Consider the following 23121-nt stretch of genomic DNA (forward strand, 5'->3'; position numbering starts at 1 on the left):
CGCTCTCGGGTGTTTGCCCATGGGAACTCACCAAGAGCCACTGGGAGCAACAAGATGACAACTTTCAAGAACCTCTTCTGTAGGGCCATCTTTTGCCTGGAAAAGAGGGAGTCCTGTGGCTGTCAATGACCCAAGTCTCGGGCGAGCCCCTGCACAGGTAGATTTCCCTTTTCAGGCCAAAAAGCCACCGTTCTGGAAGCCTGCTGCTGACAGGAGAGCTGACAGAGCAGCGCCCAGGAGGAACACGATTTCTGTCCACACCGTTCAACGCTGCCGGCAGATCTTCCCCAAAGGGCGGGCTCCAGGAGCACCTTCCGAAAGGGAATGCAAATGATCCCGGGAGGTAAAGAGGTCGAGCAAATGAAGACCTGCTTTTCAGCTTCTCAGCAGTCTTTCTGGTGTGGACCCCGCTCTCTCTTTGGCTGAGAAAGCACGCCTGTTCTCACTTGCGATCACACCGATCTCTCTCAGGGCTGTTTTGCCGCACAGCGGGGAAGCACAGGAGCCTTGTCTGGCTTTCCTCCCAGAGCCCTCCCCGACCCACACGGTCTCTTGCTGGAGCTGGGGAAAACCCTTCCCTGCAGAGGCTTGGCTCCGCACCCGAGCGTCCGGCTACGTGGCAGTTTGTCCTACCGCAGCCAAAGTTTGGGGCTCCAGCAAATGCGTGGGAGTGAGACTGCCGAGGGGCTTTGCTCTTGGCCACAGCACGAGCAGCGCCCGAGTGGGAGCCCCAGCTGCTGGCTGGGCAACACCCTCTGCCCTCCCCTTGGCTTGCACTGACCCTCAGACATCCCCTTTCTCCCCCCGTCCACAGCAGAAACATGTAGTACGTACACGGCGAAGACGCGTGTGCTCAGCATGTGTCTCCACAGGGAGACAAGGGCACCTGCCGGCTGGCAAGCAAGGCTGAAGGCCGTCCCTGGGCAAAGAAACCAGACAAAAGTTAGGCCTGTCTCTTGAGGTCTCTTCACTAGGATGCCCAGCCACACGTGTTGCAGCTCCCTGTGGGGAGGCGGGCACCGAGTCCTACCCACTCCCTCCCTGGGGCAAAGAGCAGCAGGGCAGCCTGCACTTCTCCTGCCACTTGTGACATCTGGCCAGAGCTCTGGCACACTGCAGCTCTCCAAGTTCACCCCAGAGGACTTCGCGGCAAGCAGCAGTGCTGAGCTTACTTGCAATTTCTGTGGCCTTGTCGCGCCACTTGGCAGGCCCTTGAATGGCTGAGCCGGCAGCTGGCATCGAAGGCAGGGTCAGCACCTCCATCTCTATGCAGAGGTTACTGTGGGAGGAAAAAGACAAATGCCGGTTGCCCACCGTCCCCACGCCACGGGAGCCGAGGTGGGCTCAGGAGTAGCCTGAGCGGAGGCCCTTGCCAGAGGACGGGCCGTCCCAGCAGCAGCGAGAGAGGGCAGCACAGCTGGGCTGCTTCTAGGGGTCCCCTCCTCTCCTTTCCCCATCCTTTGCTTTACAGGCCTGCAGCGGGAGAAGAGGAAGCAAGCTGGCAGCGGCAGTCCCCCGCCTTGGGAAGCCGACCCGGCAGCACAGCCCGATTCCCACCCCGTCCCTCCCTGCTCCCTGGGCCCTGGCACTAACCCGCCCCTTGGCAGGCACCTCTCAGTGGCCGTTCGGGGAGGGGGCACAGGCTGCTGTCCCCCACCGCGGCCCCCCACTTCTTCCCTGGGCACTGCCGGTCTCCCAGCCCCTCTCCTCTCTGCACAGCTGCCCCCCTCAGCCAGGCAGGACTGTGCCTCAGCGTCCCGAGGGGGCCAGTCTCAGGTCCCAGGGGCTTGGCCCCCCCGCGCAGCAAAATCTCCCTGTGCTGCTAGCAGGGCTGCGCTCCGACCCCTGCAGCACGAGGCTACCGCCTCCCCAAAAGCCCCTGCCGCACCCTGGCTTTTGGCCGGGAGAGAGAGCCGGGCTTTCAGCCCAGACCCATCCCCACAGACGGGGGCTTTGCAAGCCACGGGGCTCTTCAGAAAACCTCTGTCGGCTTCCCCATGCTTCCCCACTGACCGTGCTAGGCCACGTCCGTGCTACCACCCTAACCTGAAGCCCCGGGCAGGAGCAGCCCACTTCGTACCTACTCGTCTGGCAGCGGCTCGGCCCCGCTGCCTCTCCTGCCGGCTGTTGGTCGGCCTCATTCCCCAAGGAGCCTTCGGAGGCCCCTTGGCGTCTTCTCTGGGGGGCCTTTCTCCTCGCCATCCCTGGGCAAAGGCAGGCTCCCCGCTCAGCTCTTCCTCCTCCTCAGCCCCAGCAGTGCGGCCTGTCCGGGCAAAACCAGCGCCGGTGGCAGCAGCCCCACGCTGCCCCCCAGCAGGAGTGCGCCTGCCCAGGGCAACAGCCACACGGCAGCTGTGGGATCCTTCCTGGCCCGCCACAGGGCTGTGTGGGCGGCCAGCTCTGACCTCACAGTGGCAGTGGCTCTGACGTCACAATGGGGCTCCCCAGGGCTGAGCAGGGCAGGGAGACCCCGTGGTCTCCCCTGGGGCAAGACGGCTGCGGCCCTCCCGGGCGGTGGGAGCCCATGCCTGTGGGCCCCCCCGAACCCTGCCACGCTCCCCTGCCGGGTCTGGCTGCCTGGCCTGGCCTGGCCTGCCGGGGAGGGTTCCAGCTCTCCCGGGCATCCTCGGGTAACCAGAAAGGGCGCTGGAAAGGGGACTTTGCTCTCGCCCCATGCTTCCGGCGGCGTTTCTCCCCTTGCAACCGTTTCGTGCGCCAAGGAGAAAAACCCAATAGCCCAGATGTGCTGTCAGGGGCCCAGCGGTACGTCTTGGTTAACAAGGACCGTTTTGTTTCTCGCCCTTGCTGATTCTGGCTTGACTTCCCTCGTTTGAAATAGGAGTGGGCTCCTTCCTTGTCTCACGAGGGCCCAGGAGGGTCCCTGCGCAGGGCCACGGGCTGCGCTGGGACCACTGGGCAGCGCGGCCTGTACCAGGGTCCCAGCATGGCAGCACGGGGACACAGGGCGCATGGAGCACAGCCCCGCCATGTCCCCCCTCACTGGCCGGTGGGAGTCCCACGCCGGTGCAGGCCCAAGCTGCGCTGGGGCGGTGCGGGGCTGCAGCTTACCCAGCCATGCCACCCGCTTTTGCAGGGGAGCACGAGGTGCCCGTTTCCCCATGGGCAGCCCAGGCCTGCCCGGACCCCTGGGCCGCCCCCGTGCAGTGGGCCGTCCAGGCAGCAGAGCTGCCAGTGCCATTGATGGCAGGAGGGCCCTGGCAGCAAAGGGCGCCTGGGGGCCTTGCGGCAGGCTGGGCGGCTCTCGCACTCGGGCAGTTGGGCGGTATTTGGGTGTGATCCTCTGGGTAGGAACGGGCTTCCCTTGTCCAGCTCTGGAAGGGGGTTCCTGTGGGATCGGGCAGCGATGGCAGCATCCCGCCTGGGGCTGGGCCCCTCAGGCTCCACATTGACACGGGGGGACTCCGCCTCCCACGGTGGCCTGTGGGCAACTGCCCAGGGCCACCGTGCCCCCTTCTCCTCAACAAGATGCACAACAGCTCCTCTGGGCTGACCTAGAGACCCCAGTGGCTTCTCTGGGATGACCCAGCAACCCTACTAACCTCACGTGACAACTACAATTGCTACCGAAAAAGCCGGTCGAAGAAACTCTCTAAGGCTCAGTTTTGGAGTCTTAGAAAGCAGGCATTCTTTATTGCAGCGCTGGATGCACGGGGCATAGCTCCTCCTTGCGTGCATACCGTTACCCACAGCAAGCAAAGCTTATATTGTTCTAATATATACATATTCATTACATTTCCCCAAACTGTTGTACCTATTCATGTAATTTCCCAGAAATTATTTACATAGTGTCCGCCCTTTGGGGCATGCGCTATTAAATGGGTCGGTGGTCTTTTGGGGTCTTTGAAACCCTCTGGTGGTCATTTTCTTGGTGTCCGCTAATTGAACTCTCTCTTAAGGCACGCGCAGTGCGGGTCATCTCAGGGGTGGTTCATCTCTTCTTCCTAGTTAGCTGGCCCTGGCAGGTTTTAATCACAAAGCTCAGCAGAACTTAAGGCTTCTCATCTATTTGTGCATACTGTTAACAAACCTCAAGGTTTTCTTACATACCAAAAGCTTCAAAGTCGCTCAAGCAAGCACAAATTAAAAGCGCTACAAAATACAATGGAGTCTTTCAGCTCCAGCCTTCATTCAAGGCATCACAATAGCACCCTGGCACGCCCACCCACCAGCCCCACCTCTCAGGAACCCCTTGGGATCCTCCGACAACACCCAGGGAATGCTCCCGCTACCCTGACGCCCTCCCAATACTACATGCTGTTAGACAGCCGCCAGGAACGTGGGCTGCTAACCTTCCCCATCCCTGCAATCCTTTGGACGAGCTTTCCGAGTGGACAGCGAGACTGGCTGCCCGGGATGTCCGTAATGGAGAAGGCGCCACACCCCCGGACACGATGTCCCCAGTAGCAACAGCGGGAGGGAAAACCAAAGTGTTGCAGCGCCTGGGGGACCAAAGAGCCTAACCTTATGCAACCCAACCCTAACCTGGGTGGAGCCCACGACGGGAACACCTCAAGGGCTGCAGAACTGGACAGCCTTTCTGGGAGCCCCAGAGACGGTGGTCCGTCAAAAGGAGCGACAGGTCAGGGTCGTCCAAATGCCACGGGGAGGTCAGAATAACACGGGGCAAAACGCTCGAAAATTCCCCGTCGACACTTATCAATGTGACACAAAAGGACCCCCGACAGAGAGTGGCGAGATCTAGAACGGGGACGTTCATGGGCTGAGGAATGGGCTTTCCGACAGGCCAGTCAGACAGGCTCCCCACACCCGTTTTACAGAAACGACGGGTTCACCGACAAACCAACAGCCCGGATGCCGGGAAGGTGCTAGGCCAAACCGTTCCGTCTGCTCCTCCGGCCCCGCTGTCGGGAAAGTGAGGGAGGAGCTGCCAACCCCCGGCCCGGGGAGCCCCGAAGAGCTGTCCCAATGTTATCTACGCAAGTAGAGGGTTAAAAATTGATGAAGAATTTAGTGAAGTTAGATGTCGCACACACTAAGAAAACCAAATAGGTACACAATGTCTAGCATCAGGGTGACCGTCCCTGAGGTTGTTAGAAGCCATGAGTTAGAGAACTTCTCATGAGGAGTTGGCTATCCTTGAAGAAGGAACATCCTGGAAAATATGTCAGCTGTACCTATTCTAATTATCAGGTTTATACTTTGTGAAATGTGTTCACCTGATTCGTGTCAATATAAAACAATGCTAGAGTCGCATAGTAAAATGTGACCCTCGCTGAATTTATAATCTTTAACCACTTTGTCGGTCTTTGTATAACCGCAGACCGAGGGGAAACAGATAGCATGTATATAGTTCTTTTTTTGCTAGCTCAAAACTGGTTTTGAGCTGATTAACTACACAGTGTTAAGCAAGAGATCTTAAGGGAGAACTGAGGCATTTGTCATGGTGTTGAACGATGTTGTGAACGGGGTGACCCTTGGTATGTGTGAGTATGGGGTGTATTGAGATAACTGTGTATAAGCAATTTGTTATATGCATTTGTTAAAAGGGAAGTGTCTGCTATGTCTTGCTGTTGAACTTGTTTGGGTTTTGGTAGCCACAGCTGGTATTGTGCAGGGTGTCGGCTGTTACACAAGATGTCTGCTGTTGTGCCTGAGCAGTGGGGGAGCCTGGTCGGAGATGCATTGCCTGGAGGACCCCCTGGTTGCTGGGGAGAGTTTGAAAAGATACAAAAAGAACTACTGCACCTGCGCAGCCAGGAGGTGGAAAGTTTTTTAGGGAGAACACGCCTATTATGAATATGTAACTAATGCTAGACTGTAAAAGAAGCTGTGTTGTTTTTCACAGCACGCGTCTTGGTAGAGCAGAGGCTCCCGGCGCGCCCAGCGCTGTTTGCTTGCCTTTATTCATTTAATAAATTGTAAACTTTAATTAAAATCCGGTTTGGGACTAAATCATTTATCACATACTTCGTTTTGGATAGTCAGCTAAACTGGGTCCTTAAGCAAACTACCCTCATTGTAATGCTGAAAATGACACCCACTGGGCAGGAGACCCCGGCCCAGGCGGAGACCCTTACTCACAGAGCACGCGTGGTAAGAGTAAAGATTGTGTAACCATATGCAACTTACTAACCGATGGGCATTAGAGGGCAGTCTGAGGAAACCTACCAACTGATAAGGATGTATATAAAAGGAACTCTGGAGAATCCCCAGGCGTGCTAGCTTTGTGGAGCTACCACCTAGCACCCAAACTTGCACAGCTTTGTAATCAACAATATCTCGTCTCTGTGCGTGAGACTGGCTCATTGCACACCGCGCACCGACACACCCTTTGGGGACGACACCAAGGCTCGAGGCTCGGGGCTCGGCCCGCAACCCGCGCCTGCAGGCTGCCCAGTTGCAACGCCAGCGGGGCCGGGGCGGGGCGGGGCGGGGCCAGAGAAGGGCTCTGCAGTGGCTGGCGGGGGGCCCTGCCTGTCACCGCCTGGCGGGCGCCATTGGCCGAGAAGCCCGGACGAGGGTGGGCGGGCTCCTGGGAGAGCTCCTGCAGAGCCGGCTCTGGGGGCGGGTGGCAGTCTCCCTGCTCGTAACAGAAGCCGGGTCCTTCTGCCTGCCCGAGGCTGGTGCTCCTTGCGGAGCCTCCTCGCTAGGTTAAGTCTTAGGAATGCTTAATATCGCCCTCTGTTTTAGGAAACAATCACGTTCTGACCTTTTCCACACACTCCCGCCCGCCCCCCAATGGACCTTCTTGCGCACCCCACTTTGGAGACAGGTCTTCTACGCCGATCTCAATTGCCACATCTTCTTCTTTTGTTTTATTTCCCCCCCGCCCCCGTTTTTCTTCGCTTTTTTACGTCTGTCTTGCTTTTTCTTCTTGGGTTGCGGCTGAGGCTTTCTAGTTTGCCATCTTCCCGTGAACCTGCACTCGATAAATGCAGGTGTACGCTGGGTTTCCCCAGTTGCTCTTCACGAGAAGTTTGATATATGAAAAGGCTCTGGGAAGCGGCGCGTCCTGCGAAGAAAAGAGGGAAAAGGAAACGGGGACGTTAAGAGCGACAATGCAACCAACGTATCTCCCCCTGCCAGCCCTGCTCCTGCTCAGGAGGAAGCTCTTGGAAGCGGCTGTGGAAATGTGAGGCTCGCTGCTGGCACCGGGGCTGCTGGGCAGGCTGGGGAGACGGGGAGGGGGAAGGCACCTGGCTGGCATCCTCTGCATGCCGGCCCGGCTGGGGCTGCGTCTCCCTTCCCTCTGCCCCTTCCCTCTGCTGCTTGCTCTGTGCTGACAGAGAGGCCGGGGAGGTGCTCCTATGCAGGGGGCAGCCGGCATGCAAGGCCACCAAGCTCCCGCTGTCTGCTCTGCCTGCTTTCCTCCCGGCAGGCGTGAGAGCACCGGGAGAGAAGGGGCATGCTATGCTGGGAGGAGAGGACACTGTCCAGCCTGCCAGCAGGCCACAGGATGGAGCGGCGGTGCTGCCCGACGGCTTTCGCCGCCAGGCGTCCATTTCTCCACGGCACAAAGCCGTTGCTTGGGTGGAGTGGCCGCGTGTGCAGCTGGCTCTGCTGAAGGCAGTGGGTGCAGCCAGGGATCTCTCAGGACTCGTGCTCCCACGGGCCTGGCCCTGCCCTGCCCTTGCTATCCTTTTGCTGCCACCACCGCGTGCTACTCAGCCCTCCCAACCCCGCCGGGTCTCTCTCAGCGGTGGTCCGGGCCCCTCTGCCCAGGGAGAAAGCATTCACTCTCTTCCTGCCATGGACTTGCAGGCAAACCTGTTTTGCTCTTGTCCCCGTGCCTGGACCCTACCTTCAGAGGGAAGGTCTGAGTGGCCTCTTTTTCCACGTTGTACGTGAACGTCCCAAGGAGAGTTTCCTCTTCTCCGTCCGCATCCACTCCCTTGGGGGCAAAGCACAAGGAGAGCAGCTCAGACTCATCCCGACAAAGAGGGAACGTACGCGCTGGATCGGCCCTGTTATCTGCCCAGCCTCTCCTGCGGCTCTAGCAGTAGTCTAGCACTGGTTAGGGCGCAGCTCAGTCTCTGCCTTGAGTTTTGGTCAAGAACCCCCAGGTGCTTGGCCAGAACAAGTCTTAAGAGGGATGAAACCTCTAGAGCCTTTGAAGTATCCCGCTGGGGCACTGCAGTGCTCAGGAGAGAGCAGGACACAAAGCTCCGCGGATGCACACAAGCAAGCAAGACCCGGTCATGGCTTTTCCCCGGGGCCAGATCCCCACCAGAAGCGCCCAGCAGAGACTTACAAAGACAGCGACGTCTCTGGGCGCGCTGGTGACGGTCCCAGATGGAGAGACCTCTTTGTAGATGTGCTGCATCGTGACGGCGGTCAGGTGGACTCGTGCTGGCAACCTGATGACCACCTGGCCCTGAGGCCCTTGTAAAGGCCAGCAGTCTCCTGGGGAAAGATCCGGCTGCAACCAGAACGCGAGAGCGATGAAGGGTGAGAGAGTGTTGGGGCCAACACAGCTGCCCACGTAGCTTGAAGCTTAGGCACCGGTGCGTCTGTGGGGTCTATTTCAGCTCGAAAGTGAGGCGCCTGTGAGGAAATGGACAAAGGCAGGAGGCCTTCTTCCCTGCCTGACAAAGGGGGCTCTCAGTATTATGGCGCAGAGGAGAATACCGCTTAGGAAACCATCCTAGTCAGGGCCGAGCAGAAACACGTCTCTGCCCAGTGGCTCTGCAGGGCACCCCCCACCTCCCGCCTCCCACCCCTGAAAAGGCGCTGTTAGGGATGAGTGTGGAAACGGGGTCACCAGGGAGAAGCTCTTTCACTCAGCTGTGGCAGAGGACTATGGGTGAGATGCAGCAGTTCAGCTCAGTTCAGCTCTGTTCCCCTCCTGAGGGGAACCACTGATTTCTTTCTAGCAAGCCCAGCCCTGTGTTTGAGCTTTGGTTTCAGGAACCTGATCAACACGCTGAGCTTGAGCAGTACCACTGGACTGAGGGGAAAGCCCCTGAGGTTGGTCCCCAACTTCACAGGAAGGAAGGAAGGAAGGAAGGAAGGAAGGAAGGGAGGAAGGAAGGGAAAAGGAAGGAAACCAGCACTGATGATTTCTGCTACGATACCTGCAAGATAGTATCAGGAGGGTTGGCAGGGCGAAAGAACCATAAAACCCTGCAGCCCCAATTCTCTTTGCAGTTGTAGGTCTCAGAAGTTCTCTGCATGTCGATGGTGGCACCTGTAAGGAAGGGAGAGCAGGTGACTGCAAGAGGCCACAGACGAGGAGGACTTGGTGCTCAGACACTATTTGTGCCACCGCCGGCCAGCTCCACGTCTGTCAGTCACCACGCTGGTGGGGGTGCCCAGCTGCGCAGGGGAACGACGGCATCCACGTGCCTGGTGACTTCTTCTCTCACAGTGCCACGAGGAGAAGGTCTGAGGGGTCTGGGAGACAGCAGGTGCCCGTGTGAATGACAGCAGACCAAAGCTGAGGGCTTGCTGCGTGGGCAGCAAAGGACGGCCCAGCCATTCCCTTTTCAAATGCAGGGGAGAGGAAGAGAGCCCCTCCATCAGCACAGGAACGCGTGCCAGGGCAGCACCAGAGGCACGCGTGCGGAGGCCGAGGGCAGGACTGGGAGGGAGTCTGAGAGACCCACTCTGCCACAGCTTTGCTCTTGGACCCCGTGAAGCGTTGAAGCTCCCCCACTTTGGAGAGCAGCGCCTGGAGCACAGGCTCCTCTGGGGAGCGCTACAGACAAGCGCAGGGCAAGGAGACTGGGCTGCTTGTGTCCATACCAGAGCTTTTCAGGGCCCAGTCAGACATCTCGACATAGACTTCCAAAGCCGTCTTGGACGCTGCCTGGTTCACTTCCTGACCTTCCTGGGAACGCTGCCATAAAGGAACACAGAAAAGGACCGCATCAGCGGGCAGTTCAGCGTGGCTACTAGCGCCCGCGGAGGCAAAGGGTCAGCGTCAGAAATGCAAGGCAAGCCTTGTCCACGGAGATGCAAGACTCTCTGCTGCTGACATGAGCCGCGAGGACTGAGGAACAGTATCTGTGGCCGTGGCCCCGAGGTGGGTTGACGAGGGTCCCCACACCCTCGTCCCCACCCTCCACGCTCTCCAGGTCAGCCGGGAGCCGGGCTCAGGCCCTGCAAGCGATGGCTGGCCCCGTGAGCGTGCCTGGGTCTCACCACTGCCTCAGGGGCCCGGCCAGAGCAGCCAGAGGCAATGGTGTGCCAAGGGAAGGCTGTCGGGAGTTCTCCGCTGCCTGAAGGGGCCCGGCCAGAGCAGCCAGAGGCAATGGTGTGCCAAGGGAAGGCTGTCGGGAGTTTTCCGCTGCCTGAAGCGGCCCGGTTAGACTGGGGCTGGAGAAGGGCCTGTGCAGCGCAGAAGCTCACCCAGCAAAGCCCCTGGGGTAAAGGCTGGGTTGCTGCAGTCAGCAGTCCGACCCCACCAACAACCCCACGGAGTACCTTCTCGGGGGGTTCTGCCCAGCCAAGCCTCCTTCCCCAAAACGCAGGCTCACCTTCTTGGCACTGCTGATCTCCGCCCTCAGTTGAGCCACCTCCTCCAGAAGAAGCTGCATCTTCTGGTTTTGCTCCGCCAACAAAGCGCACAAGTGCCTGCAGGAACAAGAAAGCAGATCTTGTCAGAGAGCAGCCCATCCCCTCTGGGGGGGTGTCTGAGCTCAGCAAGGAGGAGAGACACAGGTGCTTTCCCTGCTTTGCGAGTGCTTCCCTTCTGCACCAGGTTGAGCAAAAGGCAAAGGCAGGGGGGAAGCACGGGAGCCCTGGCTGTTAGGAAAATGAGTGCAGCTAGCACGAGGTCGGCTGACGCTTCTGCACAGAGCCAGTTCCAGCTCAGGCAACATCTCTTACCGCTGCATCTTCCATTCTGCTGCAGACTCACACGTCAGCTCCTGAAAGGGAAAAACGCTCCGTTAGAGCATCCACTACCAGAGCTGCCGGGGCTTCCCAGGAGAGGCTTCCCTAGGAAGACACGGCACAAGCTGCTGCTTCTTTGGGTCACCCTGCATGGAAGCAGAAGAGCCCGTGATTTATCCAGCCACTGTCAGCAACGCTCCCTTGCAGGAGGTGCCCGTCCCACAAGAGTCACCGACCTCCATCAGTCCCTTGGCCCGCATGGTCCAGGTCCACAGTGGCAGTGAGGTCCTGCAGTAAACGCCAGCTGCAATTCACATCACCAAGAGACGGTTATCTGACTAGGGTTGCCAGCGAACCCTGCAGTCCCCTTGTCTCCTCCCTGTTGCCTTGGGGGGTGGGGCAGCAGGTTAGCTGAGGAGGTGGGGAACGTGGGGTGCAGAGAGAGGACGCGCCTCTGACTGGGGGTCATCAGCCCAGGCTTGAGGGCACTGCGCAGGCGTGATCTTCAGGTGTGCTCGGTGCCCCAGAGCTATTCCCCATCTCCCCTCACTGCTTCAGCGAGCACCAAGACCAGGCTGCATGGGCTAGGAGAGGTACCTCTCCATCGGCCCCCCTGCATGGCCCCTCCCCTCTGGGAATCCCCAGTTCGGGCTTGGAAACCTACACCCTTCTCTCGCAGACTTGCAGACTAAGCAAGCCATTCGGACCAGCGGCCAGAGCAGCAGCACGGCTGGGAGACTGCCAGTCTTCCTGGTAGTCCGAAAGCCGGTCCCAGTCAAGGACATACTCACGAAGCACTTGGGCCACGGGAGTTTCCGCCCATACTGGCCCAAAAGGAAAGCTGGCCAGCTGAAAGCTGGCATCCAGCACAGCCAGGCTGTCGCTCTCGGGTGTTTGCCCATGGGAACTCACCAAGAGCCACTGGGAGCAACAAGATGACAACTTTCAAGAACCTCTTCTGTAGGGCCATCTTTTGCCTGGAAAAGAGGGAGTCCTGTGGCTGTCAATGACCCAAGTCTCGGGCGAGCCCCTGCACAGGTAGATTTCCCTTTTCAGGCCAAAAAGCCACCGTTCTGGAAGCCTGCTGCTGACAGGAGAGCTGACAGAGCAGCGCCCAGGAGGAACACGATTTCTGTCCACACCGTTCAACGCTGCCGGCAGATCTTCCCCAAAGGGCGGGCTCCAGGAGCACCTTCCGAAAGGGAATGCAAATGATCCCGGGAGGTAAAGAGGTCGAGCAAATGAAGACCTGCTTTTCAGCTTCTCAGCAGTCTTTCTGGTGTGGACCCCGCTCTCTCTTTGGCTGAGAAAGCACGCCTGTTCTCACTTGCGATCACACCGATCTCTCTCAGGGCTGTTTTGCCGCACAGCGGGGAAGCACAGGAGCCTTGTCTGGCTTTCCTCCCAGAGCCCTCCCCGACCCACACGGTCTCTTGCTGGAGCTGGGGAAAACCCTTCCCTGCAGAGGCTTGGCTCCGCACCCGAGCGTCCGGCTACGTGGCAGTTTGTCCTACCGCAGCCAAAGTTTGGGGCTCCAGCAAATGCGTGGGAGTGAGACTGCCGAGGGGCTTTGCTCTTGGCCACAGCACGAGCAGCGCCCGAGTGGGAGCCCCAGCTGCTGGCTGGGCAACACCCTCTGCCCTCCCCTTGGCTTGCACTGACCCTCAGACATCCCCTTTCTCCCCCCGTCCACAGCAGAAACATGTAGTACGTACACGGCGAAGACGCGTGTGCTCAGCACGTGTCTCCACAGGGAGACAAGGGCACCTGCCGGCTGGCAAGCAAGGCTGAAGGCCGTCCCTGGGCAAAGAAACCAGACAAAAGTTAGGCCTGTCTCTTGAGGTCTCTTCACTAGGATGCCCAGCCACACGTGTTGCAGCTCCCTGTGGGGAGGCGGGCACCGAGTCCTACCCACTCCCTCCCTGGGGCAAAGAGCAGCAGGGCAGCCTGCACTTCTCCTGCCACTTGTGACATCTGGCCAGAGCTCTGGCACACTGCAGCTCTCCAAGTTCACCCCAGAGGACTTCGCGGCAAGCAGCAGTGCTGAGCTTACTTGCAATTTCTGTGGCCTTGTCGCGCCACTTGGCAGGCCCTTGAATGGCTGAGCCGGCAGCTGGCATCGAAGGCAGGGTCAGCACCTCCATCTCTATGCAGAGGTTACTGTGGGAGGAAAAAGACAAATGCCGGTTGCCCACCGTCCCCACGCCACGGGAGCCGAGGTGGGCTCAGGAGTAGCCTGAGCGGAGGCCCTTGCCAGAGGACGGGCCGTCCCAGCAGCAGCGAGAGAGGGCAGCACAGCTGGGCTGCTTCTAGGGGTCCCCTCCTCTCCTTTCCCCATCCTTTGCTTTACAGGCCTGCAGCGGGAGAAGAGGAAGCAAGCTGGCAGCGGCAGTCCCCCGCCTTGGGAAGCCGACCCGGCAGCACAGCCCGATTCCCACCCCGTCCCTCCCTGCTCCCTGGGCCCTGGCACTAACCCGCCCCTTGGCAGGCACCTCTCAGTGGCCGTTCGGGGAGGGGGCACAGGCTGCTGTCCCCCACCGCGGCCCCCCACTTCTTCCCTGGGCACTGCCGGTCTCCCAGCCCCTCTCCTCTCTGCACAGCTGCCCCCCTCAGCCAGGCAGGACTGTGCCTCAGCGTCCCGAGGGGGCCAGTCTCAGGTCCCAGGGGCTTGGCCCCCCCGCGCAGCAAAATCTCCCTGTGCTGCTAGCAGGGCTGGGCTCCGACCCCTGCAGCACGAGGCTACCGCCTCCCCAAAAGCCCCTGCCGCACCCTGGCTTTTGGCCGGGAGAGAGAGCCGGGCTTTCAGCCCAGACCCATCCCCACAGAAGGGGGGCTTTGCAAGCCACGGGGCTCTTCAGAAAACCTCTGTCGGCTTCCCCATGCTTCCCCACTGACCGTGCTAGGCCACGTCCGTGCTACCACCCTAACCTGAAGCCCCGGGCAGGAGCAGCCCACTTCGTACCTACTCGTCTGGCAGCGGCTCGGCCCCGCTGCCTCTCCTGCCGGCTGTTGGTCGGCCTCATTCCCCAAGGAGCCTTCGGAGGCCCCTTGGCGTCTTCTCTGGGGGGCCTTTCTCCTCGCCATCCCTGGGCAAAGGCAGGCTCCCCGCTCAGCTCTTCCTCCTCCTCAGCCCCAGCAGTGCGGCCTGTCCGGGCAAAACCAGCGCCGGTGGCAGCAGCCCCACGCTGCCCCCCAGCAGGAGTGCGCCTGCCCAGGGCAACAGCCACACGGCAGCTGTGGGATCCTTCCTGGCCCGCCACAGGGCTGTGTGGGCGGCCAGCTCTGACCTCACAGTGGCAGTGGCTCTGACGTCACAATGGGGCTCCCCAGGGCTGAGCAGGGCAGGGAGACCCCGTGGTCTCCCCTGGGGCAAGACGGCTGCGGCCCTCCCGGGCGGTGGGAGCCCATGCCTGTGGGCCCCCCCGAACCCTGCCACGCTCCCCTGCCGGGTCTGGCTGCCTGGCCTGGCCTGGCCTGCCGGGGAGGGTTCCAGCTCTCCCGGGCATCCTCGGGTAACCAGAAAGGGCGCTGGAAAGGGGACTTTGCTCTCGCCCCATGCTTCCGGCGGCGTTTCTCCCCTTGCAACCGTTTCGTGCGCCAAGGAGAAAAACCCAATAGCCCAGATGTGCTGTCAGGGGCCCAGCGGTACGTCTTGGTTAACAAGGACCGTTTTGTTTCTCGCCCTTGCTGATTCTGGCTTGACTTCCCTCGTTTGAAATAGGAGTGGGCTCCTTCCTTGTCTCACGAGGGCCCAGGAGGGTCCCTGCGCAGGGCCACGGGCTGCGCTGGGACCACTGGGCAGCGCGGCCTGTACCAGGGTCCCAGCATGGCAGCACGGGGACACAGGGCGCATGGAGCACAGCCCCGCCATGTCCCCCCTCACTGGCCGGTGGGAGTCCCACGCCGGTGCAGGCCCAAGCTGCGCTGGGGCGGTGCGGGGCTGCAGCTTACCCAGCCATGCCACCCGCTTTTGCAGGGGAGCACGAGGTGCCCGTTTCCCCATGGGCAGCCCAGGCCTGCCCGGACCCCTGGGCCGCCCCCGTGCAGTGGGCCGTCCAGGCAGCAGAGCTGCCAGTGCCATTGATGGCAGGAGGGCCCTGGCAGCAAAGGGCGCCTGGGGGCCTTGCGGCAGGCTGGGCGGCTCTCGCACTCGGGCAGTTGGGCGGTATTTGGGTGTGATCCTCTGGGTAGGAACGGGCTTCCCTTGTCCAGCTCTGGAAGGGGGTTCCTGTGGGATCGGGCAGCGATGGCAGCATCCCGCCTGGGGCTGGGCCCCTCAGGCTCCACATTGACACGGGGGGACTCCGCCTCCCACGGTGGCCTGTGGGCAACTGCCCAGGGCCACCGTGCCCCCTTCTCCTCAACAAGATGCACAACAGCTCCTCTGGGCTGACCTAGAGACCCCAGTGGCTTCTCTGGGATGACCCAGCAACCCTACTAACCTCACGTGACAACTACAATTGCTACCGAAAAAGCCGGTCGAAGAAACTCTCTAAGGCTCAGTTTTGGAGTCTTAGAAAGCAGGCATTCTTTATTGCAGCGCTGGATGCACGGGGCATAGCTCCTCCTTGCGTGCATACCGTTACCCACAGCAAGCAAAGCTTATATTGTTCTAATATATACATATTCATTACATTTCCCCAAACTGTTGTACCTATTCATGTAATTTCCCAGAAATTATTTACATAGTGTCCGCCCTTTGGGGCATGCGCTATTAAATGGGTCGGTGGTCTTTTGGGGTCTTTGAAACCCTCTGGTGGTCATTTTCTTGGTGTCCGCTAATTGAACTCTCTCTTAAGGCACGCGCAGTGCGGGTCATCTCAGGGGTGGTTCATCTCTTCTTCCTAGTTAGCTGGCCCTGGCAGGTTTTAATCACAAAGCTCAGCAGAACTTAAGGCTTCTCATCTATTTGTGCATACTGTTAACAAACCTCAAGGTTTTCTTACATACCAAAAGCTTCAAAGTCGCTCAAGCAAGCACAAATTAAAAGCGCTACAAAATACAATGGAGTCTTTCAGCTCCAGCCTTCATTCAAGGCATCACAATAGCACCCTGGCACGCCCACCCACCAGCCCCACCTCTCAGGAACCCCTTGGGATCCTCCGACAACACCCAGGGAATGCTCCCGCTACCCTGACGCCCTCCCAATACTACATGCTGTTAGACAGCCGCCAGGAACGTGGGCTGCTAACCTTCCCCATCCCTGCAATCCTTTGGACGAGCTTTCCGAGTGGACAGCGAGACTGGCTGCCCGGGATGTCCGTAATGGAGAAGGCGCCACACCCCCGGACACGATGTCCCCAGTAGCAACAGCGGGAGGGAAAACCAAAGTGTTGCAGCGCCTGGGGGACCAAAGAGCCTAACCTTATGCAACCCAACCCTAACCTGGGTGGAGCCCACGACGGGAACACCTCAAGGGCTGCAGAACTGGACAGCCTTTCTGGGAGCCCCAGAGACGGTGGTCCGTCAAAAGGAGCGACAGGTCAGGGTCGTCCAAATGCCACGGGGAGGTCAGAATAACATGGGGCAAAACGCTCGAAAATTCCCCGTCGACACTTATCAATGTGACACAAAAGGACCCCCGACAGAGAGTGGCGAGATCTAGAACGGGGACGTTCATGGGCTGAGGAATGGGCTTTCCGACAGGCCAGTCAGACAGGCTCCCCACACCCGTTTTACAGAAACGACGGGTTCACCGACAAACCAACAGCCCGGATGCCGGGAAGGTGCTAGGCCAAACCGTTCCGTCTGCTCCTCCGGCCCCGCTGTCGGGAAAGTGAGGGAGGAGCTGCCAACCCCCGGCCCGGGGAGCCCCGAAGAGCTGTCCCAATGTTATCTACGCAAGTAGAGGGTTAAAAATTGATGAAGAATTTAGTGAAGTTAGATGTCGCACACACTAAGAAAACCAAATAGGTACACAATGTCTAGCATCAGGGTGACCGTCCCTGAGGTTGTTAGAAGCCATGAGTTAGAGAACTTCTCATGAGGAGTTGGCTATCCTTGAAGAAGGAACATCCTGGAAAATATGTCAGCTGTACCTATTCTAATTATCAGGTTTATACTTTGTGAAATGTGTTCACCTGATTCGTGTCAATATAAAACAATGCTAGAGTCGCATAGTAAAATGTGACCCTCGCTGAATTTATAATCTTTAACCACTTTGTCGGTCTTTGTATAACCGCAGACCGAGGGGAAACAGATAGCATGTATATAGTTCTTTTTTTGCTAGCTCAAAACTGGTTTTGAGCTGATTAACTACACAGTGTTAAGCAAGAGATCTTAAGGGAGAACTGAGGCATTTGTCATGGTGTTGAACGATGTTGTGAACGGGGTGACCCTTGGTATGTGTGAGTATGGGGTGTATTGAGATAACTGTGTATAAGCAATTTGTTATATGCATTTGTTAAAAGGGAAGTGTCTGCTATGTCTTGCTGTTGAACTTGTTTGGGTTTTGGTAGCCACAGCTGGTATTGTGCAGGGTGTCGGCTGTTACACAAGATGTCTGCTGTTGTGCCTGAGCAGTGGGGGAGCCTGGTCGGAGATGCATTGCCTGGAGGACCCCCTGGTTGCTGGGGAGAGTTTGAAAAGATACAAAAAGAACTACTGCACCTGCGCAGCCAGGAGGTGGAAAGTTTTTTAGGGAGAACACGCCTATTATGAATATGTAACTAATGCTAGACTGTAAAAGAAGCTGTGTTGTTTTTCACAGCACGCGTCTTGGTAGAGCAGAGGCTCCCGGCGCGCCCAGCGCTGTTTGCTTGCCTTTATTCATTTAATAAATTGTAAACTTTAATTAAAATCCGGTTTGGGACTAAATCATTTATCACATACTTCGTTTTGGATAGTCAGCTAAACTGGATCCTTAAGCAAACTACCCTCATTGTAATGCTGAAAATGACACCCACTGGGCAGGAGACCCCGGCCCAGGCGGAGACCCTTACTCACAGAGCACGCGTGGTAAGAGTAAAGATTGTGTAACCATATGCAACTTACTAACCGATGGGCATTAGAGGGCAGTCTGAGGAAACCTACCAACTGATAAGGATGTATATAAAAGGAACTCTGGAGAATCCCCAGGCGTGCTAGCTTTGTGGAGCTACCACCTAGCACCCAAACTTGCACAGCTTTGTAATCAACAATATCTCGTCTCTGTGCGTGAGACTGGCTCATTGCACACCGCGTACCGACACCCCCTTTGGGGACGACACCAAGGCTCGAGGCTCGGGGCTCGGCCCGCAACCCGCGCCTGCAGGCTGCCCAGTTGCAACGCCAGCGGGGCCGGGGCGGGGCGGGGCGGGGCCAGAGAAGGGCTCTGCAGTGGCTGGCGGGGGGCCCTGCCTGTCACCGCCTGGCGGGCGCCATTGGCCGAGAAGCCTGGACGAGGGTGGGCGGGCTCCTGGGAGAGCTCCTGCAGAGCCGGCTCTGGGGGCGGGTGGCAGTCTCCCTGCTCGTAACGGAAGCCGGGTCCTTCTGCCTGCCCGAGGCTGGTGCTCCTTGCGGAGCCTCCTCGCTAGGTTAAATCTTAGGAATGCTTAATATCACCCTCTGTTTTAGGAAACAATCACGTTCTGACCTTTTCCACACACTCCCGCCCGCCCCCCAATGGACCTTCTTGCGCACCCCACTTTGGAGACAGGTCTTCTACGCCGATCTCAATTGCCACATCTTCTTCTTTTGTTTTATTTCCCCCCCGCCCCCGTTTTTCTTCGCTTTTTTACGTCTGTCTTGCTTTTTCTTCTTGGGTTGCGGCTGAGGCTTTCTAGTTTGCCATCTTCCCGTGAACCTGCACTCGATAAATGCAGGTGTACGCTGGGTTTCCCCAGTTGCTCTTCACGAGAAGTTTGATATATGAAAAGGCTCTGGGAAGCGGCGCGTCCTGCGAAGAAATGAGGGAAAAGGAAACGGGGACGTTAAGAGCGACAATGCAACCAACGTATCTCCCCCTGCCAGCCCTGCTCCTTGCTCAGGAGGAAGCTCTTGGAAGCGGCTGTGGAAATGTGAGGCTCACTGCTGGCACCGGGGCTGCTGGGCAGGCTGGGGAGACGGGGAGGGGGAAGGCACCTGGCTGGCATCCTCTGCATGCCGGCCCGGCTGGGGCTGCGTCTCCCTTCCCTCTGCCCCTTCCCTCTGCTGCTTGCTCTGTGCTGACAGAGAGGCCGGGGAGGTGCTCCTATGCAGGGGGCAGCCGGCATGCAAGGCCACCAAGCTCCCGCTGTCTGCTCTGCCTGCTTTCCTCCCGGCAGGCGTGAGAGCACCGGGAGAGAAGGGGCATGCTATGCTGGGAGGAGAGGACACTGTCCAGCCTGCCAGCAGGCCACAGGATGGAGCGGCGGTGCTGCCCGACGGCTTTCGCCGCCAGGCGTCCATTTCTCCACGGCACAAAGCCGTTGCTTGGGTGGAGTGGCCGCGTGTGCAGCTGGCTCTGCTGAAGGCAGTGGGTGCAGCCAGGGATCTCTCAGGACTCGTGCTCCCACGGGCCTGGCCCTGCCCTGCCCTTGCTATCCTTTTGCTGCCACCACCGCGTGCTACTCAGCCCTCCCAACCCCGCCGGGTCTCTCTCAGCGGTGGTCCGGGCCCCTCTGCCCAGGGAGAAAGCATTCACTCTCTTCCTGCCATGGACTTGCAGGCAAACCTGTTTTGCTCTTGTCCCCGTGCCTGGACCCTACCTTCAGAGGGAAGGTCTGAGTGGCCTCTTTTTCCACGTTGTACGTGAACGTCCCAAGGAGAGTTTCCTCTTCTCCGTCCGCATCCACTCCCTCGGGGGCAAAGCACAAGGAGAGCAGCTCAGACTCATCCCGACAAAGAGGGAACGTACGCGCTGGATCGGCCCTGTTATCTGCCCAGCCTCTCCTGCGGCTCTAGCAGTAGTCTAGCACTGGTTAGGGCGCAGCTCAGTCTCTGCCTTGAGTTTTGGTCAAGAACCCCCAGGTGCTTGGCCAGAACAAGTCTTAAGAGGGATGAAACCTCTAGAGCCTTTGAAGTATCCCGCTGGGGCACTGCAGTGCTCAGGAGAGAGCAGGACACAAAGCTCCGCGGATGCACACAAGCAAGCAAGACCCGGTCATGGCTTTTCCCCGGGGCCAGATCCCCACCAGAAGCGCCCAGCAGAGACTTACAAAGACAGAGACGTCTCTGGGCGCGCTGGTGACGGTCCCAGATGGAGAGACCTCTTTGTAGATGTGCTGCATCGTGACGGCGGTCAGGTGGACTCGTGCTGGCAACCTGATGACCACCTGGCCCTGAGGCCCTTGTAAAGGCCAGCAGTCTCCTGGGGAAAGATCCGGCTGCAACCAGAACGCGAGAGCGATGAAGGGTGAGAGAGTGTTGGGGCCAACACAGCTGCCCACGTAGCTTGAAGCTTAGGCACCGGTGCGTCTGTGGGGTCTATTTCAGCTCGAAAGTGAGGCGCCTGTGAGGAAATGGACAAAGGCAGGAGGCCTTCTTCCCTGCCTGACAAAGGGGGCTCTCAGTATTATGGCGCAGAGGAGAATACCGCTTAGGAAACCATCCTAGTCAGGGCCGAGCAGAAACACGTCTCTGCCCAGTGGCTCTGCAGGGCACCCCCCACCTCCCGCCTCCCACCCCTGAAAAGGCGCTGTTAGGGATGAGTGTGGAAACGGGGTCACCAGGGAGAAGCTCTTTCACTCAGCTGTGGCAGAGGACTATGGGTGAGATGCAGCAGTTCAGCTCAGTTCAGCTCTGTTCCCCTCCTGAGGGGAACCACTGATTTCTTTCTAGCAAGCCCAGCCCTGTGTTTGAGCTTTGGTTTCAGGAACCTGATCAACACGCTGAGCTTGAGCAGTACCACTGGACTGAGGGGAAAGCCCCTGAGGTTGGTCCCCAACTTCACAGGAAGGAAGGAAGGAAGGAAGGAAGGAAGGGAGGAAGGGAGGAAGGAAGGGAAAAGGAAGGAAACCAGCACTGATGATTTCTGCTACGATACCTGCAAGATAGTATCAGGAGGGTTGGCAGGGCGAAAGAACCATAAAACCCTGCAGCCCCAATTCTCTTTGCAGTTGTAGGTCTCAGAAGTTCTCTGCATGTCGATGGTGGCACCTGTAAGGAAGGGAGAGCAGGTGACTGCAAGAGGCCACAGACGAGGAGGACTTGGTGCTCAGACACTATTTGTGCCGCCGCCGGCCAGCTCCACGTCTGTCAGTCACCACGCTGGTGGGGGTGCCCAGCTGCGCAGGGGAACGACGGCATCCACGTGCCTGGTGACTTCTTCTCTCACAGTGCCACGAGGAGAAGGTCTGAGGGGTCTGGGAGACAGCAGGTGCCCGTGTGAATGACAGCAGACCAAAGCTGAGGGCTTGCTGCGTGGGCAGCAAAGGACGGCCCAGCCATTCCCTTTTCAAATGCAGGGGAGAGGAAGAGAGCCCCTCCATCAGCACAGGAACGCGTGCCAGGGCAGCACCAGAGGCACGCGTGCGGAGGCCGAGGGCAGGACTGGGAGGGAGTCTGAGAGACCCACTCTGCCACAGCTTTGCTCTTGGACCCCGTGAAGCGTTGAAGCTCCCCCACTTTGGAGAGCAGCGCCTGGAGCACAGGCTCCTCTGGGGAGCGCTACAGACAAGCGCAGGGCAAGGAGACTGGGCTGCTTGTGTCCATACCAGAGCTTTTCAGGGCCCAGTCAGACATCTCGACATAGACTTCCAAAGCCGTCTTGGACGCTGCCTGGTTCACTTCCTGACCTTCCTGGGAACGCTGCCATAAAGGAACACAGAAAAGGACCGCATCAGCGGGCAGTTCAGCGTGGCTACTAGCGCCCGCGGAGGCAAAGGGTCAGCGTCAGAAATGCAAGGCAAGCCTTGTCCACGGAGATGCAAGACTCTCTGCTGCTGACATGAGCCGCGAGGACTGAGGAACAGTATCTGTGGCCGTGGCCCCGAGGTGGGTTGACGAGGGTCCCCACACCCTCGTCCCCACCCTCCACGCTCTCCAGGTCAGCCGGGAGCCGGGCTCAGGCCCTGCAAGCGATGGCTGGCCCCGTGAGCGTGCCTGGGTCTCACCACTGCCTCAGGGGCCCGGCCAGAGCAGCCAGAGGCAATGCTGTGCCAAGGGAAGGCTGTCGGGAGTTCTCCGCTGCCTGAAGGGGCCCGGCCAGAGCAGCCAGAGGCAATGGTGTGCCAAGGGAAGGCTGTCGGGAGTTCTCCGCTGCCTGAAGGGGCCCGGCCAGAGCAGCCAGAGGCAATGGTGTGCCAAGGGAAGGCTGTCGGGAGTTCTCCGCTGCCTGAAGCGGCCCGGTTAGACTGGGGCTGGAGAAGGGCCTGTGCAGTGCAGAAGCTCACCCAGCAAAGCCCCTGGGGTAAAGGCTGGGTTGCTGCAGTCAGCAGTCCGACCCCACCAACAACCCCACGGAGTACCTTCTCGGGGGGTTCTGCCCAGCCAAGCCTCCTTCCCCAAAACGCAGGCTCACCTTCTTGGCACTGCTGATCTCCGCCCTCAGTTGAGCCACCTCCTCCAGAAGAAGCTGCATCTTCTGGTTTTGCTCCGCCAACAAAGCGCACAAGTGCCTGCAGGAACAAGAAAGCAGATCTTGTCAGAGAGCAGCCCATCCCCTCTGGGGGGGTGTCTGAGCTCAGCAAGGAGGAGAGACACAGGTGCTTTCCCTGCTTTGCGAGTGCTTCCCTTCTGCACCAGGTTGAGCAAAAGGCAAAGGCAGGGGGGAAGCACGGGAGCCCTGGCTGTTAGGAAAATGAGTGCAGCTAGCACGAGGTCGGCTGACGCTTCTGCACAGAGCCAGTTCCAGCTCAGGCAACATCTCTTACCGCTGCATCTTCCATTCTGCTGCAGACTCACACGTCAGCTCCTGAAAGGGAAAAACGCTCCGTTAGAGCATCCACTACCAGAGCTGCCGGGGCTTCCCAGGAGAGGCTTCCCTAGGAAGACACGGCACAAGCTGCTGCTTCTTTGGGTCACCCTGCATGGAAGCAGAAGAGCCCGTGATTTATCCAGCCACTGTCAGCAACGCTCCCTTGCAGGAGGTGCCCGTCCCACAAGAGTCACCGACCTCCATCAGTCCCTTGGCCCGCATGGTCCACAGTGGCAGTGAGGTCCTGCAGTAAACGCCAGCTGCAATTCACATCACCAAGAGACGGTTATCTGACTAGGGTTGCCAGCGATCCCTGCAGTCCCCTTGTCTCCTCCCTGTTGCCTTGGGGGGTGGGGCAGCAGGTTAGCTGAGGAGGTGGGGAACGTGGGGTGCAGAGAGAGGACGCGCCTCTGACTGGGGGTCATCAGCCCAGGCTTGAGGGCACTGCGCAGGCGTGATCTTCAGGTGTGCTCGGTGCCCCAGAGCTA

The 23121-nt window shown here is 59.0% G+C and overlaps 2 protein-coding genes across 2 annotated transcripts; both read right to left on the reverse strand.

Moving 5' to 3' along the window:
* Positions 1-6850: 6850 nt before the first annotated feature.
* LOC128154223 (sperm-associated antigen 4 protein-like) lies at positions 6851-11078 on the reverse strand. Its single transcript, XM_052814488.1, has 8 exons — positions 11055-11078; positions 10813-10853; positions 10461-10557; positions 9727-9820; positions 9057-9169; positions 8234-8401; positions 7784-7873; positions 6851-6994 (listed from the first exon to the last, which is right to left on the reverse strand). Exons 1-8 carry the CDS (start codon positions 11076-11078, stop codon positions 6878-6880), a joined length of 744 nt encoding a protein of 247 aa, XP_052670448.1. The 3' UTR covers positions 6851-6877.
* An 8572-nt stretch (positions 11079-19650) lies between these two features.
* LOC128154224 (sperm-associated antigen 4 protein-like) lies at positions 19651-22837 on the reverse strand. Its single transcript, XM_052814489.1, has 7 exons — positions 22832-22837; positions 22590-22630; positions 22238-22334; positions 21432-21525; positions 20762-20874; positions 19935-20102; positions 19651-19749 (listed from the first exon to the last, which is right to left on the reverse strand). Exons 1-7 carry the CDS (start codon positions 22835-22837, stop codon positions 19651-19653), a joined length of 618 nt encoding a protein of 205 aa, XP_052670449.1.
* Positions 22838-23121: the final 284 nt, after the last annotated feature.

The sequence above is a fragment of the Harpia harpyja genome, chromosome 19, assembly GCF_026419915.1.
Source record: "Harpia harpyja isolate bHarHar1 chromosome 19, bHarHar1 primary haplotype, whole genome shotgun sequence".
Classification (NCBI taxonomy): domain Eukaryota; kingdom Metazoa; phylum Chordata; class Aves; order Accipitriformes; family Accipitridae; genus Harpia; species Harpia harpyja.

Excerpts from the sequence above, each read along its gene's own strand:
- LOC128154224 (XM_052814489.1), bottom strand. Across the intron at positions 22,335-22,589 it reads GCAGAATGGAAGATGCAGCG|GCACTTGTGCGCTTTGTTGG; the intron begins GTAAGAGATGTT and ends TTGTTCCTGCAG. Across the intron at positions 20,103-20,761 it reads CTCCTGATACTATCTTGCAG|CCGGATCTTTCCCCAGGAGA; the intron begins GTATCGTAGCAG and ends TTCTGGTTGCAG.
- LOC128154223 (XM_052814488.1), bottom strand. The coding sequence starts at position 11,078 with ATGCGGGCCAAGGGACTGATGGAG. Across the intron at positions 9,170-9,726 it reads CTGGGCCCTGAAAAGCTCTG|GTGCCACCATCGACATGCAG; the intron begins GTATGGACACAA and ends CCTTCCTTACAG. Across the intron at positions 7,874-8,233 it reads CCAGAGACGTCGCTGTCTTT|GGAGTGGATGCGGACGGAGA; the intron begins GTAAGTCTCTGC and ends TTTGCCCCCAAG.